General features: G+C 41.8%; 1 protein-coding gene across 3 annotated transcripts in view; it reads right to left on the bottom strand.

The window, feature by feature from the left end:
* MYOF (myoferlin) overlaps nt 1-26,743 on the bottom strand; it is a 118,574-nt gene that overhangs the window by 65,550 nt on the left and 26,281 nt on the right. Inside the window, exons 4-18 of one of the 3 annotated variants that reach the window (XM_048505859.1) lie at nt 26,453-26,561; nt 24,125-24,215; nt 19,599-19,756; nt 18,436-18,564; nt 17,323-17,385; nt 17,184-17,234; nt 16,336-16,366; nt 14,996-15,111; nt 12,620-12,746; nt 11,742-11,845; nt 7,689-7,757; nt 7,554-7,597; nt 6,777-6,859; nt 5,100-5,138; nt 2,513-2,637 (exon numbers count right to left, since the gene is read on the bottom strand). In XM_048505859.1, coding sequence (XP_048361816.1) covers nt 2,513-2,637; nt 5,100-5,138; nt 6,777-6,859; nt 7,554-7,597; nt 7,689-7,757; nt 11,742-11,845; nt 12,620-12,746; nt 14,996-15,111; nt 16,336-16,366; nt 17,184-17,234; nt 17,323-17,385; nt 18,436-18,564; nt 19,599-19,756; nt 24,125-24,215; nt 26,453-26,561 — 1,339 coding nt within the window. Of the gene's footprint in view, nt 1-2,512; nt 2,638-5,099; nt 5,139-6,776; nt 6,860-7,553; nt 7,598-7,688; nt 7,758-11,741; nt 11,846-12,619; nt 12,747-14,495; nt 14,572-14,995; nt 15,112-16,335; nt 16,367-17,183; nt 17,235-17,322; nt 17,386-18,435; nt 18,565-19,598; nt 19,757-24,124; nt 24,216-26,452; nt 26,562-26,743 lie in introns of those variants that run through there. The other 2 variants (XM_048505860.1, XM_048505861.1) reach the window with 2 other exon arrangements.

The following is a 26,743-nucleotide window of genomic DNA, read 5'->3' as shown; positions in this document are numbered from 1 at the left end:
ACTGAAATTAATGAAACATAGTACTGCTAAACATGTCTAAAAGAAGCTGGATCCACACCAGTCAACTTTTTTGGCAGACAGGAAAGAACAAGACAATTGAATCGAGCGCCTTCCTTCCTTTTCTAAACTGCTGACTGATGTGATTCCTATACTTCACAGAGCTAAGCAAAACATGAGCATTTATGGAGTCACTTTCACAACACCTGTTTGTTCACCTTTTCCCTGACCCAGCTGGAGAAGTAGCCTGCTTGCACATGACACCTCTCATCCCTGTCTTGACTGTAAACAAACATAGTTATTCACTACACAAACAAAAGATGGCTACTTTTTAAACACTGATTCTATCTGTGAATTCCATTTGAAGATTAAAAATCTTGACTTGAATCCCACCTATAATTTCTGCAGACAGAAGGATTTCCATCCACAGAAGTACAACTTCCCTGCCTCCCACTTCCCTTTGAAGTCTGAAATGCCACCTGAAATGCTTCTCTGGGGGAGAAGAACAGCAGGGCAGTGGAAAAAATTATCTCACCTGAGGCAGAAATTTTAGGCAAGATCCAATCACTCTTACGGAAATTTCACATCATTATTAATATCCAAGAAAGACAGCTTCTTTTAAAAATCACCAATCAGTTGATATAGGTGGGGGTTAAACTGAGACTGGCTAGAAATTAGCATGGGTCACTGGCCTCATTTTGTTGTGCAAAATCAACACATCAGAGCCCCATGAAAATAACCACGTGGGCATGCCGTAGATTGCATCGAAATCAGACCCATTAATCTACACTCATTAAATATAAGTGAAAGACCTATCACAGCTGTAATTCTTATTATAATTTAATGGGGCTGGTCCATGAACAGGGGCTAATGTTGACTTGAGCCACAAAGCAATGTCACGCAGCTATTTTCCCAATATTAAATCTTTCAATCTTTTTTTGAGCGATCTACCTTTAGCTTTAGTGGGAATTAACAGCCATGCCCCTAAATTAGCACATCCCAATTCTTTTATATGCTGATGATACTGTTCTTTTATCTCGTTCAAAAATTGGACTTAGTCGACTGCTGAACAAATGCGGGGAGTATTGTATAGATAATGGATTAGCTATTAACCATCAAAAGTCCACGATTTTGGTCTTTGCTAAACATTATAAAAAACATAACTGGGCGATTAACAATGTGCCAGTGGAGCAGGTTAAATGATATAAATATCTTGGATTTTTTTTCCTTATAATCTTTCCCGGTTAACCCACAAAAAATCAGCTATCTCAGCTGCTACCAACAGTTACTCTGCTATTGTACGCTTTTTCTATGGGAAGGACCACTCCCTTGTTCCAGCAGCATTAAAAAAATTTAATGCAAAGACAGAAGCACAGCTATTATATGGGGTTCCCATTTCTACATGCAGTTAACGACTCTGAATATGGTCCAATCCACATTTTTCTGTAAAATTATGGGCCTACCAAACTGTGTACCCTATGCGGCCCTTTGATTAGAACTGGGTCAAAACTCATTAGTTTATAGGGCCTTTCGAGAGCTTTCAAATTTTGACTTCGCCTACATTTTTCACACAATGAGCGCTCGCTGGTTCACCTACTCTTATCTGACACCCAGGCTAATCCATGGTTTTCTCTAATAGAGAGAAAGATCGAATCACTTGGCATACCTCTCGACTCTCTTTTCCTTTTATCCAGTTTAGTATCCTATAATTTACTAAGACAAAAAGTTTTTGGAAAGAGAATGGATCAATTTAACCAGGGCTGCTAGGAAAACTTGTTCACCCCTACATCTCTCAATTCCTTTATATCAAAATAGGATGGCTCCCTACCTGTATCTTTTAACTAATCCTAATCAGAGAAGAGCCTTTATACTTGCTCGCTTTAACGTCTTTCCCTCTGCTTTATTGCATGGTAGATTCAACATCTTAGAAATGAGCAAAAGGGTGTGCTCTTGTAATGAACAACAAATTGAAACATTGATACATCAATTGTTCTGCTGCCCTAAGTCCGCAAATATTAGATTAAAATATTCTAATATGTTTTCTCTGATTCCTGATGAAATGGATGCTTCATGCAGACTCCTTTTTTTTACTGGATAATTCTGATCTCACAACTTGTGAAATGGTAGCAAATTTTTTATTGGAAGTGATGTATAACCAGTAGCCTACACTTATGCCATATATTTTGTAAAAATAAAAAAAATATTAAATCATGGTTGTTGTTAATAAACATATCTGCATCTCAGTCTCTCTGACTGCCAGCTTTTTTTGTGTGTCCTACCACCTACAATCCCTTTTCTGCACAGGTAGCACATTTGCAACTGCCTTCTGCCTAGAGCCTGAGTATTGGACTTACATATTTGTATAGACAAAATAATACTTAGATGAATTTGTTTCTCTGCAAAGTTAATCAGCTGTTTTGGAAAAAAAGGCTATTGATTCTTTTTGATTTTAAACATAAAGTTAAAATTTCAGGATGACTGTAAGAGGCAGAGATACATATAAAGATCAACTGACCTTTCCAGAGTTCAGCTCATCATATGGATCTGGGAATCCAGTGTATTCTCTTGGACTTCCATAAAGATTTAGGTAACACGGCCCAAATGTTGGTAAGAATCCCACTTCTGTTTCCCCAGTGTTTGCTAATACATAAATGTCATTATTAGAAGATATTGTAGATGTCAAGAGTACAAGGATGTGAACATTAAAACAGTTGTAACAAACTACAATGTTAAACATTAGTTGTTAGTAGGAAAAAAAAGAACATTTTATTCCATGGGTGCAAAGAAATTTAAGAATTGCTACGTCTAAATCCATACATGTTTGATCTACCAACTCCTTGTTTGATCTGCAACCTGTAGTGTATGCAGTGTGATCAGGAACTGAGCAAGCCTGGTCCTGAAAGGCTGAATTCAGAAAACACATTTAACAAGCATTAAATTGACATGTGGATGAATCTGGCTTGCAGAGGTGTATCTGCCAGAGGAACATGGGGGGTCAATTGACCCCAGGCGCCACGCATTAGATTACACAAGGGGGGGTGCAAAATCGCCCCCACACCACTCCTGTGGAGAGGCACCCCCACCCAGTACTCCCCCCTCTGTGGGCTAGGACTGCCACCACCCTTCGCTGGCTGAAGGAGCTGGCTGTCATATGTGGGGCACAGGGGGGGCACAGGGGGTGCTTGAGCAGTTGTTGCCCCGGGTGCCATTTTCTCCTGGTACGCCTCTGCTTGCAGGTCAACCAGAGCTCATGCCCCACTTACAAACCAGATCCAGATTAAACTCTAGTTGTTATTACATACTGATTAAAGGTCCAAATCATTTTAATGTTCATGTGACATCTGAATGCAGACTTATTGTTCATCGCTGAGGGAAAAGAGCAATGTGGATGAATGGGAGGCATCAAAACTAGCTGCTAACTAGACAGCCTCTGGCAGACACAGGCTTCTCCATTCACTTCAGATAAACGACAACTTTCACATCAGTGTGCCTGTGGTGCTATGGATCAGCCACATGAACTATCCATTTCAGTTTAGACTGTACTTCATGGAAAAAGAAGACCACAGAATAAATGGTCTTTCTGCTATATTCCTGCCAACAGCATTTTATAACTATATGCCCTGCACTGATGTCTTTGTCTAAGAACCAGCGAAGAGGCATGCATGTTCAACTGGAGTTCTGTGGACCGGATCAGTGCAGCAATTCACAGTGCTGAATAAGTACTCCATTGTTTAAAAGCACATTGTCTTTGGGAATGCCTCTGATTGATTGAGCATTCCTATGCAGAGTTACTCCAGCTTGTTCACTGAAGTCAGTGGGATTCTACTGAAATAACTCTATACAGGATTTCACTATAAAACCAGCCAATAAAGCTGGATATAACAACATGCAGTTATCTTCGTTGGATATACGGATTAATGTAAGATCCATTTTAATGAGTCAATGAAATGAAAAAATCTATTTGCCAACATTCATACATGTATGTGCAAATTTCATCTATCCGAATATTGTAACCACAGGCACCACATGGAAAAGATTAGTGGTCAATAGCAAATAGTTGTGTCAAGCAAAGCTTTTTACTATGGCAGCCAAGTGCATTAGTTGCTATCAAAAACTGGAATCAAACTTGAATCCTCCTATAATCACGATGCCCAAAATACAGACTGTACATTACTAATAAGAGAGATTTACACGTCTTCATTATGCATATTTCACTCATATGCCTGTGACCACAACTTCTTTGTGAAAAATCAAGGCCTTTTGCTCAAGAAAATATGCTGAGGATCAGGTAAATACAGAGATGTTCACAAAACAGATTTCGACGGGAAAAATAGTAATTACTTTTGCTTGCAGTAGCATTAAGTTCAAAGACAACAATTTCACAAAAAAATGTAATTGTGTAATCACAGCTGCACAGTGAAATTAAAACGAAAATGAGCACAGCAGTTTGAGTGTACTTTGGCCATCCATTCTTGCTTTATTAAGCCATACCTATTTTAAAGTACTGAATGAAAAAGCAATGTAGATTTAAGGATAAACTGGATTCCTTTTACAGGCATCACTCCATAGTGCTTTCATTTCTAATTTTAATGTATTCATTTGTGGGGAAAACCCCCAGACACAACACTTAATGCAAAGGCCAACCTGTTCAAAGCGCCAATTCTTGTAAACAAGACCTATTTATATGTTCTAATTAGAAAAGCATTAAAGGTTGAAACCACCAAACACTACATCTTCCATTTACTTAATTTATGCAATTTTACTTCAAAATGCAACCAGTTAGTTATATATTTACAGACAACTGCTACAGTAGTAGCATACACCTAACTGGCTTTCATTCCTAACTTATGCACTGCAAACCAGGGTGCATAATAATTTAAACAAGTACATGCACTGCTCTAAATAAAGCCATGCAAAAGCCAAGAACAAGAAAAGCAAAGAACAAGAACAGCCCAAGCTGTTCAAAATTACTTTCATAAACTTCCAAGGGCCGTTGTAGCAATATAGCATAATTTTGAGTGGGTATTTAAAGGATTTAAAGGAAACAGCAGTTTGGACGAAGGAAAGAGAATCATATTATAGCCAAACATATGATTATGAACCTTCATACGATGAAGCCCCAGCTCCCGAACGTGAAAGCTCTACATCACAAAAAGACAACAGGTTACTTAATAAGTTGCAGACTGAGTATATACAAACATTTGGCTGAAAAATAAAATCAAAGCTTGAGCGAACTGTGAATAAGTCCGGAATTTCAGTTTGCAAATAAGATGCTGCCTGATCCTATGAATAGCTTCATGCAAATGATTATGACAGGCTATGCTAGCAGCCATATAAGCAAAGTGCCACAAAACTTGAAAGTAATATAAGTATAAACGGTATTTAGAGGTACTACACCAGGTGAATAATGAGTGTAAACATTCGGATTCAAGGGTGACAGTTTCATGCAATCTTCAAAAAATGCTAATCCCTTTGGCTGAAGATGAGTTAAAAAGTCAATGTAGCACTCCAAGGTGGAATTTGTCTTTTCGAAGAAAGAAAGGCTTTAGGGACACGGCACATTATTGTTGTTGATGTTGTTATTTTGCAGCTATGTCATATATATTGTAGAGCTATTAGAAGGCATAATTAATTGGTTCATCAGGATGCAATCCTATGCAGAGAAATAAATATGTTCATACTGGAATGACTGCATAGGATTGCACTGATGGAGGCAAATCCACAGAACAGTATTGGATGAGTAGCGGGATGAGAGGTGCCCTAGGAAATGGCCACTACATTTCTGCTAGACATCCACCACACCTGTGGAGCTTCACATCAGCAACCGATATGCTAAGTTGAAAACCAATGTAAGAAGAAACAAATAGTGATCTCGCTGCAGGCAAAGTCGAAGTAACCAAAGCCTTGATTTCTTTGACATTTGTTATAGAAAATCTGTATAGCCTTTTTCTATATAAGTAAATTGATGGTACAAAGTCAATGAGCATAAGTCACAGTGAACTGACTCTTGAGGCACCTGGCCTCTTGGATGGGGCTGTAAGAGAGATGTTAGGTTCAAACTCAGTTCCACAGGGCAGCAAGCCCCATCCCAACTTGCTTTTGGGGTAGGATCCAGGTTCCTTTTGACTTTCTGGGAGGCGGTTCAGTTTCAGCTGTCACATGCACTCACCAAAAGCTTACCATCAGAATGCAATTCAATATTCTATCAGTCTCTAACAGACGTCCCTCTGTGATACACCTCTGAAGATTCCAGCCACAGATGCAGGCGAAATGTTAGGAACAAGATCCACCAGACCACGGCCACACAGCCCGGAAAACCCACCAGAACTACTTCAGCTAAGGCTTGGCCCCATTGTCTGAGTGGTCAATGTGCTACTGACAAACAGATGCAGCTTAGTGCAAGCACTCCCTTAGCTTACCTGTCATAGGAGATTAAAAGATTTTCGCTAGGATTAAGTTCAATGTATGTGGGTTGAATATTACAGCCCTTGTTTCAGACCACTAGAGAAGCTCTTCCATCTAGCAAACTTCAGCATGGCACTACCATGCTAGTCACATAATGTTTAGATCCCTGGCATGTTCCACCCATAATGTTGGCACTGCAGCTGAATGTAATTTCAGATGTAATGTCAAAGGCATCATCTATATTATACCATTATTAGCATGGCCGTCTTGACTAAATGAGGGCAATCTGTCCTTTTACCCTTCCCCTTCCGCCTGCTCCTCTGCTGAACTTGTAGAACCTTTGAAGAAAAACTATCTCAAGGACACCAGCTTACCTTCAACCTCCCCTCCAGAGGCAGCAATTCTGGAGAGTCCTAAATAGGTTGTGCCGATTGTGTCATTTTTTGTAAGACGATCCCTGTACAAAACAGAAAGTTATGATTCAATGCATCAGTACCTGTTTTAGATATAGCCAACTTCACTTATACCTAAATGGCTTTCAACTTAAAACTGTATTACTGTATATGTGCTATTTTAACCATAATGCTCTATTTGAACAGTGTGTGTGTGTGTGGTACATTAGTAGAAGTAGGACATTTCTATAGGGATTTCGATAGAAATTAATATACTTAGGTATGGCTGCAGCCAGAGTTAAATTAGAGGAATGGCCACCAGATGGTGCAATGTGATCCCTTAAAAAGATGTTAAAGGACATTAATGTCTTCAGGCAGAACTGCAAATTCCTAGTGTTACTCCTTTACTCAAAGTAATCCTACTGATAACAAATCAGTTCTAATGAGCTCTATAATAACTTAGTGGAACAGCTATGCCTGGGTTCTATTACTTAGGGCCCTCCTGCTGCAGCAATAAACAAGAACTCCAGAAAAATTAATGTACTCAGACAAGTCTGTTGGTCTCTGTAAAGAGGACTATGATTACCAAAGTAATCTTACACCAAAGTATTAAGAATAATATTCTGCAAATGTAACAATTAATTACATTGTTGCTTGTACCACACAAAGAACAAATATACGTTCATCCCTCATGTCAAAACACTTTCTCCCCTTGGGTTGTTTCATTTGTACCTGTATACACAACAAAAAAGAACTCACCAATCATATATTGTCAGTCTCATTTTTTCACACATCGAAGGAAACTAACATAAAACAAAAGTATAATTAATCATTGTTAAAAAGAAACATAACTTAGTAGTTTGGGGTACAGCCCCCCCCCCCCCACACACACACCTTGATTTGAAGATTAATGAGTTGATTCCATTCTGGGTTGGCATTCTTTTCAATAATATTTGTGCAAACCTGGAAAAAAATATAAAACACAATATTCTAGCCATTCAATTGTATAAACTCTCGTCCTTTATCTTTTATTCAAACAGAAAAAGTGTGAGCAAAGTTCACTAAATGATATCAGGAACTTGCCATGAAAGTTATTGCTATATCAAAAGGTATTCTTTTTAGGTCAAAACATAATCAAGACATGTTGCCTGGAACAAGGCATGAATTGCTGCATGCCTATCTGAACAATAATTAAGAAAAAGATGCAGGGACAACGTTCCACGACTTTCAGTACGCATCTCTTGTCAATTATGTTAATGCAATTGCACACATGAAAATGACCCTGGTTTGGGCCAACAAAGGACCTTCAGCGACCAATTTTATGACACATACAAGTGACAAACAATGGAATTAAGAGCAATCAGTGGATCTCACTGAATATTGCCAGACACGTCAGTGTAAATTGAGGCAAGTAATCATGCAGTGATTATATAACCACTAATGATGCATTGGGCTGTCTGCCATCCATTCAAGACCCTATTGCCATCTTGCCTCATGTATACAGCAGTTCAGCTTCATGAAATTGGATGCAGAAGTCCATGAATCTAATTATGCAAACATGTTTGCCCCACTTCAGTAAGGGCAATTCACAGACAGCCAGAAACCAGGACTTGTATTGCTTGCTGTGTTGCCTTTTGCATGCTACCAAAAGTTGGCGGGGTCAGCTTTAACAGAACCTGCGATCACTGATGAGCCAGGCTTGCTGCTGCCTCCTATTGCATCCCTCTTGCAACAAGCGATTAGAACTGTAAAACTGGCAGCGCCGATCATCTATTGGGTAAAAGAGATCTTCTGACACAGCTGTGGACATACAGCTCATTGCAATGCACAAAGATCTCTGGATCAAGCCATGTGTCTGTGTGCACATTATTTCACCTCAGACATAAATTATCACAACTTTCTCCTGTTTTCATGACTTGATTATTTTATTTCATGGTGGAGTTATATCGTGTACTCAGTTCTGGCTATTAGCATTCAGTTATTACAGACAACAATGGTTTATGCTGCACTCTGAATTACTGAAGATTGCAGGGAGATTGCAGAGAAGCTGAATGAATTCTTTGCATCTGTCTTCAACCAAGAGGAGGTGAGGAACATTCCTGCACCTGAACCAAGCTTCTTCGGAGGCGAATCCGAGGAACTAGCGAAGATAGTGGTAGACAAGGAAGAAGTTCTGGCAGCCATTGATAAACTAAATGTTACCAAATCCCCTGGCCCAGATTGCATTCACCCAAGAGTTCTTAAAGAGCTCAAGCATGAAATTGCTGATCTTCTCACTTTAATATGCAACTTATCCCTGAAATCAGGCTCCATCCCTGAAGACTGGAAGATGGCCAATGTCACACCAATCTTTAAGAACGGATCTAGGGGGGACCTGGGAAATTACAGGCCAGTCAGTTTGACATCTGTTCCTGGTAAATTAGTAGAATCTATCATTAAAGATAAAATTAGAAAACATGTAGAAAAGCAAGACCTGCTGAGAAAGAGTCAGCATGGCTTTTGCAGAGGCAAATCCTGTCTTACAAACTTACTAGAGTTCTTTGAGGGTGTAAACAGGCATGTGGACAGGGGTGAACCGGTGGACATTGTCTACTTGGATTTCCAAAAGGCTTTTGACAAAGTTCCTCACCAGAGACTGTTGAGAAAACTCAGCAATGAAGGAATAAGAGGGGAAGTCCTCCTATGGATTAAAAACTGGTTGAGAAACAGGAAACAAAGAGTGGGTGTAAATGGGAAGTTCTCACAATGGAGAGATGTCGGGAGTGGTGTCCCCAAGGATCCGTTTTGGGACCAGTGCTCTTTAACCTATTCATAAATGACCTGGAAGTAGGGGTGGGTAGCGTGGTGGCCAAGTTTGCAGATGATACCAAATTATGTAGGGTGGTGAGAACCACAAAGGATTGCGAAGAGCTCCAAGCGGACCTTGATCAATTAGGTGAGTGGGCTCAGAAATGGCAAATGCAGTTCAATGTAGCAAAATGTAAAGTGATGCACATAGGGGCAAAAAATCCAAACTTCACATTACACGCTTACAGGGGTCAGTGCTATCAGTCACAGACCAGGAAAGGGATTTAGGCTGCCTTAGTTGATAGTTCCATGGGAATGTCAACTCAATGCATGGCAGCTGTGAAAAAGGCAAACTCTATGCTGGGGATCATTAGAAAAGGAATTGAGAATAAAACTGCAAAGATTGGCATGCCCTTATATAAAGCAGTGGTGCGACCGCACTTGGAGTACTGTGTCCAGTTCTGGTCGCCGCATCTCAAAAAAGGATATTGAGGAGATAGAAAAAGTGCAGAGAAGGGCAACAAGGATGATTGAGGGACTGGAGCACCTTCCCTATGAGGAGAGGCTGCAGCGTTTGGGACTCTTTAGTTTGGAGAGGAGGCGGCTGAGGGGGGATATGATTGAAGTCTACAAAATTATGCATGGGGTAGAAAATGTTGACAGAGAGAAATTTTTCTCTCTTTCTCACAATACTAGAACCAGGGGGCATTCATTGAAAATGCTGAGGGAAGAATTAGGACTAATAAAAGGAAACACTTCTTCACGCAACGTGTGATTGGTGTTTGGAATATCCTGCCACAGGAGGTGGTGATGGCCACTAACCTGGATAGCTTTAAAAGGGGCTTGGACAGATTTATGGAGGAGAAGTCGATTTATGGCTACCAATCTTGATCCTCTTTGATCTGAGATTGCAAATGCCTTAACAGACCAGGTGATCGGGAGCAACAGCCACAGAAGGCCATTGCGTTCACATCCTACATGTGAGCTCCCAAAGGCACCTGGTGGGCCACTGCGAGTAGCAGAGTGCTGGACTAGATGGACTTTGGTCTGATCCAGCTGGCTTGTTCTTATGTTCTTATGTTCTTATGAAGGCACATTATTAAAACCTAACGGTACTAAAGAAAACATTATTCCTTTTTAAAGTAAATGTCATGCCCCCACAGAAGCCTTTATTATTTTCATTGTTAAGTATAAGTTTCCCATAGATAGCATGGGTTTAGTCCTCTGTATAGTCTCCAAAGGGAGGGAATTTTAGTTAGCCCCTGTCCCTCTAAGAAGTTTCCCAAGAGGCAGTCTTTCTGTTATCTCCTAGCAATGCCCCTGTTTAACTCAGTTCATTTCAGTACAGGTGCCCAAGGAGTTAGGAGGCAGCAGTACTTTGCCATGTCAAAGGTGTACAGAGAGCACAAAGTTGGGGTTTACAGAGAATAGTAGCCACATAAAGACTCAAGGAACTTAAAGAAGTGGACTTTCCTGGAAGCAGTCAGAGGGCCTTTCCCCACTTACGTTAAGCCCCGCGCTACTCTCCGAAAGTAGCGCGGGGTCCCCTGGCACTCCCCACGACAGGGGCGGCGACAGCGCAGCCGCCCTGATGCTGCCGCTGTCGTGCCCCTTCAGCGTGCGGCATCCCTGGCGCTCTTTTAAACAGCACCTTGTGATGACCCCGTGCTCTGTGGGGACGCCTGGGTGCGCGCCAGGGATGCCGCGTGCTGAGAGCAGCGCGCAGCATAGGGGGGATCAAGGTAAGTGGGGAAAGGCCCAGAGAAAGAACAAAAGTCTATAGCTTCTACTTTCCAGTCAAGCAAGTACTTTATTTTAAGCAGACTCTGGGAGGAGTTAGGGTCTCCATTCTTCTAAATATTAAACCTTTTATTTGAACTCTTAAACCTTGCTTGTGACTCTCCCACTTTGTTCTGGCAGGGCACAGGGCATCAGAAACAGTTTTGCTTGGGGAACAGAACAGTTAATGAATAATGTATTACTGTTATCCTTTTTTTTTTTTGCTAACTATGTGTACTAAACCTATGTGTACAGAAATCACTGAATCCAAAAAGGGCTCCCTCAAACGTCTAATCTTAATATTTAAGGTTAATATTAAATAATATTAAACAATAATATTTAAGATACTTAATAGTTTGTTCCCTTATTAGCAAAGAATACCTTTTTCCCAGCAAAACAGACTTCCACAAATGGATCCACCAGGTTTTTCTTGTCTGCTTCTCCTCCAAATATTTCCTTCACAGTTTGCGCAAAAGCATCATCCACTGAGGATAAATCATACAGAAGAGCATGACAATAATTTCCCCAAATCCATATTTTGTGGCTTGAATGCTTGGGTATTTGACAAGCTTAAAATACTGTTGCAGTCCAATGCTGAAACTCAAAGTATACTAGCATGCCAACCATTATTAAATATGGAGCATTTCAAAATGAACAATGAGTTAATTGCTGATTAAAATGGTGCTAGATTCAATATCTGAAATTGAGAAACTAGAAATGAGAAACTAGAGACCCCCCCCCCCCAACCAAATATTGATCCAGGGAGACTGAAGTCTACTCCTTAATTGCCAATCCAGAGGAGAAAAGAAGCATGATAGCTGCATCACTTCAGGGGCAGAGTATCCTCCACGCAATGACATCCTTCCACATTGAACATTAACTGTCTCTTTCCAACACCTTCAGTGCAGAGGAAATGTTTTTATTTAGAGGAACTTTCGGTCAAAATCACTACTTTGGTAAATCTAGGCCTTAAATCATCTCCAACAACCTCTATAAAACTCTCTAGAACCGTGGTGGCGAACCTTTGGCACTCCAGATGTTATGGATTACAATTCCCATCAGCCCCTGCCAGCGTGGCCAATTGGCCATGCTGGCAGGGGCTGATGGGAATTGTAGTCCATAACATCTGGAGTGCCAAAGGTTCGCCACCACTGCTCTAGAAGCTAGCATGTAATTTATTTACATTTATTTACAATGTGCAGTTATATAAGTTTCCTATTTTATTGACAGACAATTGAGATTTTTTTAAAATTACATACTCTGAGGAATATCTTCAGCTCTGTAGATCTTTAAAACGAAAGTGACCCATCGGAGAGCTATTCCAGCTGGCAGTAAAAGGTTACTTTCTACGTCATCGTTGTCATTATCCCGTTCTCTGTTTTCCACCTGTTGGAGATTAATTTGTATACGTTACCCCAGAAGAAAAGCATCACACAAAGTTGTACAGTGGATTAATTTGCCTGTTTAAGTAGTATGTCTCTCCTCATTCATTTTTGCTGGTTTTTATCTACAGGATTGCCCTATGCCCTTGTTATCAATATAAGTAAAATTATAAATTGCTAAGAACTGGCTTCAAGAAGGAACTTGTTTAGAGGGGATATAGCTTTCTAAGTCCTGACCTAGATAGGCCAGGCTAGCCTGATCTCATCAGATCTCAGAAGCTAAGCAGAATTGAGGCAGAAGAGTTATAGTGCAATGCTAAGAAGAGTTACACCTTTCTAAGCCTATTAACTCCAAGAGACTTAAACTCTGTTTAGGATTGCACTGCTAAATATTCAGTGGAATTCACTGAACATTGGCAGATATGTCAACTAATCATATGGTGGCATAGCAACAAATAATGCAATGGATCTTTTGACAATATTTCAATACCCTGTGGTCATTCTGGTGCCTCTCTGTAGCTGAGACACAGCAGCCTGACACATCTGAAAATCTGAGTCGGTGTGGTAATTTGGTCACAGTGTCAGACTAGGATCTGGGAGACCCAGGTTCTAATCCACACTCTTGCCACAAAAGCTCACTGGGTGATCTTAAGCTAGCTACACACTGACAATCAACCTACCTTACAAAGTTGCTGTGAGGATAAAATGGAGGCAAGGAAAACCATGTGAGTCATTTTGGGACTCCTTTGGTGACAAAGGTAGGGTATAAATGAAGTAAATAAAATCAATTTGGAAATGTAAGTCACAATATTCAGGCGATGAGTCAGTTTTTGTACATCGCTATGTAATATAACTATAAAAATTATACTGGATGAAGAATGTACATTTTATTGCTCATCTGAACTCTATCCAGTATTAGTAATACTTAATGCCAGCATGAAAGAGAAGCAAATACATTTTTAAATACTTCAGAACTGGCAGATCAAAATGGAGAAATCTCTGGCTGAAAAGGATGTTTCTGAACTGGACTAATTTTGATACAAAAATATGAATTCATATTCAAATTCTTTCATATTCTTAACTGACTTAGCTTTAACCAAAACAAATACCCAAACAGCACACCTGCATATAACTTGGTGATTCTAAGGCCCCTTCCGCACAAGCAGAATAATGCGTTTTCAAACCACTTTCACAACTGTTTGCAAGTGGATTTTGCTATTCCGCACAGCTTCAAAGAGCATTGAAAGCAGTTTGAAAGTGCATTATTCTGCATGTGCGGAAGGAGCCTAATTTAGAATGTAGCACACTGCTTAATTAAAACTTGATTGGCATTCTTGTATGTAAATAGATAAGAAGTATATAATCTTAAATCTACAAAAATGAGATTGCTCTAACTTGGATTTTTTTTTCATATCTACAGTATTTTAAAAGTCACCATTAATATAACAAACAAAACCAAAAGCTTTCCCAGTCGTGTTTATTAGTGGCTATGTAGTTTCACATTTACCAAATTTACCAAATGGCAAGGCCTGCTAGGTAAGATGGAAAATACACACAACTTGATATTTTGAACTTTAATGCTTGTGTCGATGCATTTTTGGGAGAAAGCCCAGAGCATTTCCACAAAAAGATTCATTATTTTTTCTGAGATTCAAGCACACGCTTACAGAATAGCAGAAAAGGAAAAAGCAAAGTCATGAGCAAGAAAAAGTTTCGTCCAAAACATAAGAGAAAAATCATGATAGGGATGTACCTTTGAAAGGCATTGGTGCAGGCCTTGGAAGAGAAATGCTGTGGCGACAGAGTGGAAAGGAGTTGAGCAAGCAGAACTGGGGAAAAGAAACACACAGTAAGCAGGCTCGTTCTTTCTAGATCCTTCTGCTAATACCAAGTGCAAACTTGGTGGAGTCACCATAATAAATTAACCAATAGAACCAGTAAGAAGCTTATGCCCTGACCAGGATAGCTCAGGCTAGCCCAATCCCATCAGATCTTGGGAGATAAGAACATAAGAACAAGCCAGTTGGATCAGACCACCAGGTGCCTTTGGGATAAGCAGGATCAGCCCTGGTTAATACTTGGATGGGAGATCACCAAGGAAGTCTAGAATTGCTACACAGAGGCAGGCAATGGCAAACTGCCTGAGAATGTTTCTTGCCTTTAATACCCTATGGAGTCACCACAAGTCGGCTGTGATTTTACAGCAAAAAAAGAAGTATTACTAGAAGAAACCTATCCACGCAATCAACTTACTGGTGGCTCATCTCCAGTTCCAAGAACAAACATGCTGACTTTCAAGTATCCTTTGGGACCTGAATTTGTGTCTTCAGGGTCATTTAGAAGCAGCCACTTTCTCATGGCAGCATGGCCTGAAAGGAAAAATCACAAATTCGATTGAAACCTGCTCCTTACAAATAAGGGTTTGGGTTTCCCCCCCTTGTTTTTAAAAAAAAGTGATAACAGACATATGGGTGAAACAATGAGAACACAATGCTGAAGGCTTAGCTTTAATTATTTTGGACCTTTTCTCATTCAATAGCTCTTTTTTGAAACTATGATAAAATTAAAGTCTAGTACAAAATATACAAAGGCCGAATTCCCACTGAAAAATTAATCTAGATACAACCAACTTTCAAAAGAATCGGCACCTTTTCATCCAGATTCCAATATCCTCAATGCAGCATGTTTCTAGTGAAGACATCTAGGCCTGCCCTCGGGGAGTGGGGGTGTGTGCCTGCTGTCAGGGCAATTGTTAAGCTAGCAGCACCAAAATTTCAGAGTATCTTTAGAAGACCCTCCTGATTAGACCACCCAGGTTTGGTGAAGTTTGGTTCATGGGGGCCAAAGTTATGGACCCTCAAATGTGTAGCCCCCATCTCCTATTAGCTCCCATTGGAGTGTTTTTTCAAGAAGGTGCATATACAAGCAGGTCCAGGAAAATCCCTTGAAAAGGGGGGGAGCACCAGAAACAGGACTGATCTATGTTCCATGGTTCGGCTGTGAGGAGATCTTGAGGGAACCTCACATTTTCCAGCCAAATTAAAGCTGCAATAATGCACAATCATAACTGTGAAGACTTTTGTCAATTTCCTCCTACAAAAGCAACTTCCCTTGACAATTTCACTGACTCCTAATTGTATATCTTCATCTTAATGAGATATAAGAAAGAGATTTTTTTTAAAAAATCCTTGTTAAAATGGGGGATGAGGGGGAGATGTAAATGGCTGAAGGGGAGGTTGAGCAACTACATAGGGGCATCCATAAGGGCCAGACGTTTGAGGGAGAAATAGGTTTTGGGAACCAAATGGAGGAAAAAAACATGTAGTATGAAAAGAAAAAAATGTAGTATTTGGCAGCAAGATATGCTGTAAATGACTTGTGCAGAAAAGCCAGAGAGAGTCTGCCCACTAGCTCCTCCATGCATACAGCAAGGCTGTTCAGCAGTTGCTAAATATTTCAGTAGTAGCTAAATATTTCTTCCTTAGCATGCTGCAAGATGGAACTTTTTTTAGCTGAGTTGGGCACCATGCCAGGATACCTCCCTCCTGCTGTGTTAAGAAAGTACAGAAGTTCATGCAAGAACCCTTACTTACCAGGCTCATCATAGACATAACCAATGTCAATCTGTAAGAAGAGTTTAGAGCATTATCTCTCTGTAAGTAACCAAATACAAGAAAGAAAAAAAACCAATATTCATTTGTGTCAAAGGGTAGCCAAGTTGGTTAAATTTGAGTCTAGTAGCACCTTAGAGACGAACAGGATTTTCCAGATATAAGTTTTCAAGAGTTTAAGCTCCCTTTTTCATGTGATTTTCATTTGGCTCGGCTGTTTGCCTGTTTTCAATTACATGTCTAGCCACTATGTCAAACATGGTAGTGGTGTAGTATCCTGACCCCAGGACATGACTGGAAAGGCAAAATGACACAAGTCAACTTGCTGAAGCTACGTATGTCTGGGTCTGGTCATCACTTGGATGGAAGACCTCCTAAGGAAACCGGATTTGTCTCTTTTTTGGGAGGGAGATGATTTTAAAGTGCTGCAGATACTGAAATAAATCCATGTATATCACCCTGAACCTTACAATACAAAAAGCAGGATATAATAAAATAGCAAACTGAACCAAATGTCAAAATGACTGTGTAAATTATCCTTCTTATAGAAATCTGTCTGTCCTCAAATCCATTTTTTTCAGTTTATCATCTTTATCAAACATGGACATTTTATTAGTGGTTGGCCCTGTTATCACAGCTAGGCAGTTCAATCATCTCTGGATCCACATTCATCAGATATGGCCCATTTGAAATGCAGAGCCTCCTCAACCCAAATGCGCAAAGGGGCTTTTTTCCGACTCCTTTGGTTACACCCCTAATGAGGTGGTAGTCAGGGCAACCAAAATGGTCTAGTGTGTTCACATAGGTGGCAGAAGATCAAGAAAGCTTACCTTAAATTCCCCCATTAGACTGTCGGCACGTAAAGAATACGAGTCATATACCTACAATTGAAAGGAAGGAACAAACAATTCATAACTTTTACTTAACAATGATGGGACATATACAGTAAACAATGTTATTCTTCCTTACTCGAATGCTTATTGTTTCATCAAACAGCTCTGAAGGGGTCATGTGGATGTTGTAGAAAAAGATCTGTTAAGATAAGGGGAAAATGATTTAGACTTTACGCATGTAGAAAAAGTGGGAGCATAATACAGAGAATGTACATTTCACTAAAGCAGGAACCCCCAGCCTTTCAAAGGCTGCAGGCACATTTGGAATTCTGACACAGCATGATGGGTGGAGCAACAAAATGGATGCCATGGAAGGCTCTGTCAGTCACAAAATGATTGCCACAGCTTCACTTCAGTAACACAGTGGAGATTCTTGTGCTGAGGTAGCATTTGCTGTCCAAAGCAATTGCAGTGTGGTTAAGAGCAGGTGTACTCTGATCTGGAGGAACCGGGTTTGATTCCCTGTTCTGCCGCTTGAGCTGTGGAGGCTTATCTGGGGAATTCAGATTGGCCTGTGAACTCTGACACACGCCAGTTGGGTGACACTGGGCTAGTCACAGCTTCTCGGAGCTCTCTCAGCCCCATCTACCTCACAGGGAGTTTGTTGTGAGGGGGCTAAGAGAAAGGAGTTTGTTAGCCCCTTTGAGTCTTCTTACAGGAGAGAAAGGGGGATATAAATCCAACTCTTCTCCTTCTTCTCCTCCTCCTCATTCTTTAAAAAAAATCTGCACGGACATTCAGATCTCCAATACTCAGAAGACTTGCTGGGCACCAGCTTATAGGAGTCAAGCAATAAATGTTTTAAAGATCTTATTCACAAATTAGGGAATTTCACTGAGGCTTGGAAAATCTGTTGCATTCCTGCAGGACAGGACAACATTATTTGCTGAAACTGCTTAAAGTTCTCAAATAGATATTGACACAGGAAATCTCAGGCTGCTCCTAATACTGGGGTTCAACTGCTGTAATTATATCAATTTTAATGACCCTCAGGGAGACGGCAAGGCCTGTCTGTGCATAGCTCTGATTCCAGTCACTAGACTTAAGTATCCAAAGATTTGGCCAACTTCGGTATTAGAATATAAAATGGCACTTAGAATTCTCTTGCAGTGCAGTGGGAGTGCACTTAATGTTTTTCATGAAAAAAATTACTCTGAACTAGGAGAAGGTCAATGTGCAGTATACTTACCTCATCAAAATAGGGATTGTTCCCTCTTTTGATTCTTGTTCTGTGAGTTTGGCCACAAATATGTACTTTCACTACTGGTTTTATGTTATTCCCACACAGCTGACGGCCTTCAACAATTCTAACACGTATCTGATGGAGCAAAAAAAAAAAGAATTCAATCAGTGATAGATTTGTTAGCTTTTGATCTTCTAAACACTTGGCAATGTGTTTTGTTTCTTTTCCTGTTAAAATAAGTAACTAGCAGCAACAGATGGATCAACCAAAATTCTAGTTACAAGCGATTCCAGAGAATGAACACAATTCTTGTACATGAGCAAGAGCTTATTTCTTTGTTATTTGTATTCCAGTGTTCCCCCGGATTGAAACCCAAAGCAGCTCTCACTCCTCCCCTCCCCCACTTCATCTTCCCTAGAACCCTTGTGGGGGATTGGTCACCTCTCCTCTTCCACTTTATCTCCCTAGATAGGAGGAGATAGGAGGAGATGTGAGATAGATCACCCAGGGAGCTTTCACTGCAGAACCAGGATTAGATTCTGCTCATCCCATTCAAACTACTGAGCCCTGCCAGTAGTTTGCTCTCAGCTTAACCCTCTTTTCCCTGTATTAGGGAAGACATGTACAGTACACAGTACATGTGGAACATTCAAGGGCACAGAAGAGAAAGAGACCAACCCCTGCCAGACTGGAACTCTGTGTACATAACAATGCTTCTTTCACGCATTGAGTTGCTGGATCATGGTGCATATTTATAGAGCTGCTGCCTCCTCATTGTTAGCTCTGTTGCTTATCAAACATTAACTAGGCACTTAGAAAAATAAATACTTTTCTCTCGAGGTCTGGGATTTACTCCCACCCCTCCTTTGTTTATAGATTGTAGCCCTTATTACACCAAGGAAAAGATTCTTCTAGTATTTAAAGAAGAGTTTCTGGAAATTTCTGAAGAGAAACAAATACGTTTGTACTGCGCCTAACTGACATATGCAGCCGACTTGCAAATATGGGTACACTGAATTGTAGCCTTTGATTATTTTGAAATCTTCCATTACTTCAAGTCTGCACAGCAGAACAATATAACTGTTCACTAACTGTTCATTAACTGTACTTGTGTACTGCACAGCAAAAACATAATACAAGAAAGTCTGTAATTTCACAAACTCTGCAACCTGGAAGTCTTGTGGTTTATTAGACAATGCCCTCCGATTTTTTTTCCCCTTGGTAATGCGCCGAGCGAGCTGCAGTTCACGGGAACCACTTGGTCCACCTTGGGAAAGGCCACCAGTTCCACCATCAGCCACATCTTCATCACCTCCATCTTCTCCATCTATAAAAGAAGTGCACACAGTTAATAAACAGTTAGCATGATTTTATCCTTGAAGGAGAATGAACAAAGAACTCACAGCTATATAACAAGATGCAGTTATAAAATCTGATCATTTCCTTGGAACTTGGCAACTGCTGTATCTCAATATAATGTTAAGCAGCAGTACAAAGTTAGATATGATTATAAAGTTATTGTAAGGACTGAAGGGGGTCATTTATATAGCTACTAGCAGCTTGAATCCGCCACTAATCCTAAACAGATTCCTCTGCAAACTTGGGGTACTCCTCAGGTTTGCAGAAAAACCTGAAAAGTTAAAAAAAAAACACATCAAGGGTTTAAATTCCACCCAAATTAAAAATGTACTCACAAAATTGATCTGATGGCAGATGCCACCATAGGAACCCACTCTAGGGCGCAGAGGCGTAGCTCCAAGGGGACAGGGGAGTGCGGGACGCATTGGGCGCATGCCCCTGTGAGGGTGTGGGGGCGTGGCGGGGGGTGGCAGGGGCATGACAGGGGTGGAGGATGCACCAGTGCACTGGGCGCTTTCCCCCCTTGCTACGCCTCTGAGGGCTGGCCTCCATGATGGAGGATGCTGGGAGCTGCTCCAGGTTCAACTGCCATGGTGGCAGATGCTGGGAGCAACTCTGTGCTCCGTCACAGCCTCAATGGTTGTGAGGAGAAGCTCTGGGCTCAACTGCAGCAGACCCCTGGAATGCCCCTGGAACGCCCTCGCCACACACCCCACGGGAGTGTGCGCCTGGTGCTTTATGCACCCATACACCCCATCCCCTTTGAGCTACGCCACTGCTCTATGGTAAGTTAATTGTTCAAGTATTCAATGTATGTGCTGCCTCCCAGTGGGCAAACAACACCTCAAGGCTATTTCAGGAAAACTTTTGGGGAGGGAACATCTCTTCAACCAGTTCTGTGACCCCAATCCCAATCACAATTCTGTGGTGCTTCAGAATTGAGTTTCCGTAGGAACCTTTAGCTGTTGTCCGGCTTCAGGTCTTCATTGTGATAATGTTACACATAATGTCTACCATAGACCTTCATGGGCACTCCACAGCAGCTGTATTCATCAGATGTAAGTCCCATTTTATTCAATATGGCTTACAGTAAAATCTGTTTAGGATTGCTGCCATAATCAAGCAACTTTTACCAATTATAGCAAATAGAATCCTTTCTATTTGCTATAATTAAAGATACTCTTTATGAATTGCTGATGTATATTCATTTATGGAAATAGAGCAACACACCTCGCTCCAGCATCAGGGACATGATTCAAGTCAGTGCAGTGGTGGACAGAGGGTGGTGCGCATGTTGTATAAAGTATAATATGTATCATTGAAAGACACCAGTATTCTCAGCCCACTCTTAAAATAAATCCATGCTTCTAAGGCACAATAATTTTCCAAGAGCCTTACTCTGATCTTGGAGAAATGAGCCATACCTCCTGTGTCTAGGCTGGGCCCCTACCTTGCTGCCTGCTCCATTACAAATAAAGACCTGGCTGATTGATTTTTTTCACAATGCAACTTAAAGTTTAAAAGTGACATCTCTTGCTGAAAACTGGAGGAACTGGTTTTTTTGTTTGTTTGTTGGGAAAGGTTACACCCTGGCCTCTAACTATATTTCTTACTGGAAAGATCCTCCTTTCTCAGCTTGAAGTTAAGTCCATATAATTGCTGACTCACTCAGCAGGCTTTCTGTAAACGAACACATTGGTCTTCATGACACGAAAAAAAAAGCTAACGTTTTGAGGAGGCTTTAAATCATAACGGCAACTGTCCAGAGTCACAGCTCCTGGAACAGACCGCAGCAGTAAAGAAACTGATTCATAAAGGCACAAACAAAAGTTGATCAGTGTAAGCAGTCTTTAAAGGCAAAATGAACGCAGAAAAAAATGGGATTGAAAAGTAATAGTCTCTACCTCTACTCATTCATCAGGCAGGATCATTATCACTAGGCGATCTCTCCCAAATTCTTTCCAAAGTGTTGCCCAGTGGTGTGGTGGGGGGGGAGGGTTGGGCTGGAGCCCTAAGTGTCACTTTCTCGGGGGTACATTGCAGGGCTGCCCCTCCCCCGCAACTGCACCCCAGCCCTGAACCCTCATGGAGTTCAGGGCAGAGGCGCAGCTGTGTAGGGGACATAGCACCCAGGGTTAGTTAGCCCTGGGTGCTGTTTGGTTAAGCTACGTTCCTGTCTTCTGCCGAACTAATTCAGACGGCAGAAAATGCCATAAGCAGAGAAACTGAACTTTGGTCATCCACACAGACTGGTGCGTAACTCACCACTCCACTAAACAATTTTGGAAGCCTTTCTCTAGCCTAAGGAGCCTTCCAATTTAAGCAACTCTTGGGGCTGGAAGAAGCTCCTTACAGCTGCAGGAAATTCCTCTAACTCAAGATAAGATTTTTTTTTATGCCAAGCCACAGCTGACTTATGGAGACCCCGAAAGTTTTCAAGGCAAGAGACATCTGGATGTGGTTTGGCATTGCCTGACTCTGTGTCATGACTGTGGTATTCTTAGAGGTCTCACATTCAAATACCCGCTAGAATCAATCCTCATTAGCTTCTGAGGCCTGACAAGATCAGGCTAGTCTGGGGCTATCCAGGTCAGGGTAAAGTATTCACACAGCACCATGGCCCCAGCATGAATGTAAGAACATAAGAACAAGCCAGCTGGATCAGACCAGAGTCCATCTAGTCCAGCTCTCTGCTACTTGCAATGGCCCACCAGGTGCCTTTGGGATCTCACATGCAGGATGTGAAAGCAATGGCCTTCTGCGGCTGTTGCTCCTGAGCACCTGGTCTGCTAAGGCATTTGCAATCTCAGATCAAGGAGGATCAAGATTGGTAGCCATAGATCGACTTCTCCTCCATAAATCTGTCCAAGCCCTTTTTAAAGCTATCCAGGTTAGCGGCCATCACCACCTCCTGTGGCAGCATATTCCAAACACCAATCACACGTTGCATGAAAAAATGTTTCCTTTTATTAGTCCTAATTCCCACCCCCCCAGCATTTTCAATGTATGCCCCCTGGTTCTAGTATTGTGAGAAAGAGAGAAAAATTTCTCTCTGTCAACATTTTCTAACCCATGCATAATTTTATAGACTTCAATCATATCCCCCCTCAGACGTCTCCTCTCCAAACTAAAAAGTCCCAAACGCTGCAGCCTCTCTTCATAAGAAAGGTGCTCCAATCCCTCAATCATCCTTCTCTGCACTTTTTCTATTTCTTCGATATCTTTTTTGAGATGTGGCGACCAGAACTGAACACAGTACTCCAAGTGCAATCTCACCACAGCTTTATATAAGGGCAGGACAATCCTTGCAGTTTTATTATCAACTCCTTTCCTAATTATCCCCAGGATAGAGTTTGCCTTTTTCACAGCTGCCATGCATTGAGTTGACATTCCCATGGAACTGTCAACTAAGACGCCCAAATCCCTTTCTTGGTCTGTGACTGATAGCACTGGTCGTTCCCCCACTTACCATCTGCTGCGCGCTACTCTTGCCAAGTAGCGCGGGGTCCCGCGGCACTCCCCACTACAGGGGCGGCGACAACGCAGCCGCCCCGACACTGCCCGGCTCTTAAGCCCGGCTCGAAGCGCCCGATCATTCCTGGTGCTTCTCAGAAACAGAAAGGCACCAGCACTAGCAGGTCGATGGGGAAGCCGGGGAGCACGCATGCAGTCAAATGGCCATGGCCGCTGAGAGTAGTGCGCAGCAAAGGGTAGTCGATGGTAAGTGGGGAAACGACCACTGACCCCTGTAGCGTGTATGTGAATTGTACACGCTTGCACCCTTCTCACCCAGTAGTAATTTTTAAAAGTGCAGGAGACTCTGAGAATCGATCTCCCAGGTCACTTGCAGCTTGGCCCATTCGCTTCTTGTGGATGGAACATCTCTTGATGAAAACAACCGGCTCTTGCTGCTATTTCAAACTTTTATGCAGAAATGCTGATCAGAGTCCAACTAGACATAGCAGGAGCACACCTGTTCGTTTAAACTCAGTCCTGTCCCATATGGTGTGCATGATTGGTTGCAGGAGGTGCTACGCCTTCAGTGCCTCTGTGCTTTCTCTCTCGCACTCTGTCTTGGGAGTGAGCTCAGTTGGGACCAAGTAACTGCAGAGCGTGGATGGCTCAGTTCCCTGTGCTCATGTACAGCCCTTTAGCATCGCACTCCCACATCCTCTTTGATGCAATTGGGGCTAATCTAGCTTTAAACAAACAAGCCTGCTGTTATCACGTCTACTTTGACCCTGAAATGCCACATAAAGTAGTTTACACAGGCTGCTTTCTTGTTTTCCTTGTCTTAAAGAATTTTGGAAAAAGGATCCTGAAAATGCTGACATACCTTCTGTATTCTCTGTGTTTGTCCCCCCGGGGTCATTAGGATTTGGAGGCCCAGCTGGCGGTTCATATCCTACCACTAAATCAATTGTTGCCTATATTAAAAGAGAAGGAAAATTGTGAATATTTGACAGGATCTAAAGAGCTATTTAGGCTCATGTAGGGGATCTACATGATATCTACAAGATAAATAGGCTGTTGACTTAAAAAAAAATCCCCGCATATATTCATGACAAATCACAAGCTCCTACTAAATACCCCTGAGTTTCAAAAGCAGATTGACACCTGGCAAAAAAAGCTGCTCAGAGGCATACCTAGGGTGGGGTGCCACTTGAAGGGGGGAGCTCTTGGTACCTGGCAGCCTCACCACCAAGAACTCTGCTCCACTCCAATGCTCCACCTCTGCTCCACCTCTCCAATGCTCCGCCTCTGCTCCACCTCTGGAGTCCACGTGTGCTCTGGAGTCCTTGGATTTCGAAGGTGGGGCCCACAGTTCAAAGTTGGACCTGGCCAGGCTGAGCCAACAGTACAACTCTCAGATCAGCTTTATACTGTCAGCTCTGCCTCTGAAGCTCTACCTCCATAGTCATGTGGACTTTGCAGGCAGTATGTGCAGTTCAACACTAGACCCAGCAATGCTGCAGGTGGTGGGAGGGGTTTTCAGTGCTTGCCCTGAGCACTGTTTCCATAGATATGCCCTGGAGCTGCTCTTCAAGAAAAAGAAACGTAAATATCTCCTGGGCCACCAGAGCCACTTTCATTGTTCTTGAGAGCCTAACGGTAAATTGTGGGGGAGCTTGTTTCAGAGCACTTTTGCAGCCACTTAGCTATAATAATACAGCACACATTTTTGAAATATTGCAACAATGAATATAATACATACAAAATACGTGCGCAATATAAATAACATGTGGTAGCTCCTTCGAGAAGAGAAAGAAGAGCAATCATTATCATAACATAACATATATTTAATGTAGATTTAAAAAACCCCACAGTCTGGAATCCAAAGTGACAGGCACCGTGTTCCACCGATTCATGAAACATTTCTTCAGTCAGGACATTTCTTTAGACAGTGAATTAAACAGTTCCTGCAAGGTTCTTGATCCAGGCTCTCTACAGAAGGATCTTTGAGGCCTCAGTGGCTACCACCAGACTGTGGCTACCAAAAGATAGGCCACACATACGTGAGCAGGTTGGTGGCACCTTAGATCAGTTGAAACAGAAAAACTTCTTATCAAGTTGCAGAGACACCCAATACAAGAATCCTCCCCAACCAATTCACTGAGGGCCTTAACCCTTGATTTTCCTTGTATGTTCCTCAGATCACATAAATCAGACAGTTCTGACCTTGGAACTCAATTCCCAGACAGATAAGGATCACAGCACAAAGGGATACAGGACTTAAAACTTTCCTGGCCCCACTTTCTTGACCTGAAATGGCCCATGGAAATGCTATTTGCACTGCTGAAGAAACCTGCATGTAGTCCATCAGTATTCATAAGGTTCACCAGTGGCACCAATAGTGACTCCGCATGGCTGTTTCAGGCCAGGAAAATAGCATGTAGAGGGAAAGCCCCTCTTCCCATGCACTGTGGTCCCAGTTCAAATTCCCATGCACCTGGAAACTGAGTTTCAAGCACAAAACTTGCAGCGTACATGTGGGATACAGAATTTGGGACAGACCTAATGAGTAGGGATGAAGGGAGAAAGCCTGTACTTCTTTACCATTTAAAAAATGAGAGCACTAGATGCGTGCATAACAGAGAGGCCCACTTGCACCCTAGAGTTATATCTCTAAATTTCTATCTATATATAACTCTTTGTGTGTGTGTGTGTGTGTGTGTGTGTGTGTGTGTGTGTGTGTGTCTGTCTGTCTGTCTGTCTGTCTGTCTGTCTGTCTGTCTGTCTGTCTGTCTGTCTGTCTGTCATAAGCCGCCCTGAGTCCAGTCATGGGAAAGGGAGGATTATAAGCAAGCAAGCAAGCAAGCTTCTCTAGCCACAGAAAAGAAAGGGGCTTATTAATAATTTAACAGAGGATCTCTGATGGATGCCTGTCAGTCTTCTTGCAGCTGAAGCACCTCAAAGGAAAGCAAGGAAAGCAAACAAAGCAAACTGTGTGCTGAGAAAAGAAAGGGTACAGTTTGCATAACTACTGTGTGGGAAGGCCCTGCCTTGCTTCCTTGTTCCCTTAGTTCTCTCCCTTTACACACACTCTGCCTCTTTGGTATCGTGATTCACCACCATGAAGCTTTTCAGACAAATATGTTGCTGAACTTTTGGTAGAATGTCTTGTTCAGGAAAACCCAGTAACCAAAATAAGGAAGCCACTCACTCCGGTGTCCAGCCCCTTTTCATTGAGCAGGGGAACGAGCTTGTAAGGGAGTGATCTACTTTGTGTGCCCACCAGTTCCTTGAGCCCTAGTGATGCTGTGCCAATTAGCCTGAAAAACAAAAGGGAAGTATGTTACTCAACAGTACACTTAATGCTTTAAGTAAGCACCATGCGCTTCTTTGATCTGATTCCAGTTCATGCCTGACATTCAAAGAAAATTCAGTTGAAAAAGGTGAAAATCCATATGGCACAATTTTTTGCATTATTGTTCATTTAATTTGACTGCAAGCT

Source organism: Sphaerodactylus townsendi, linkage group LG08 (genome assembly GCF_021028975.2).
Source record: "Sphaerodactylus townsendi isolate TG3544 linkage group LG08, MPM_Stown_v2.3, whole genome shotgun sequence".
Taxonomy (NCBI): Eukaryota; Metazoa; Chordata; class Lepidosauria; order Squamata; family Sphaerodactylidae; genus Sphaerodactylus; species Sphaerodactylus townsendi.
The sequence above is the reverse complement of the archived record's forward strand: the minus strand, read 5'-3'. Positions and strand labels throughout refer to the sequence as shown.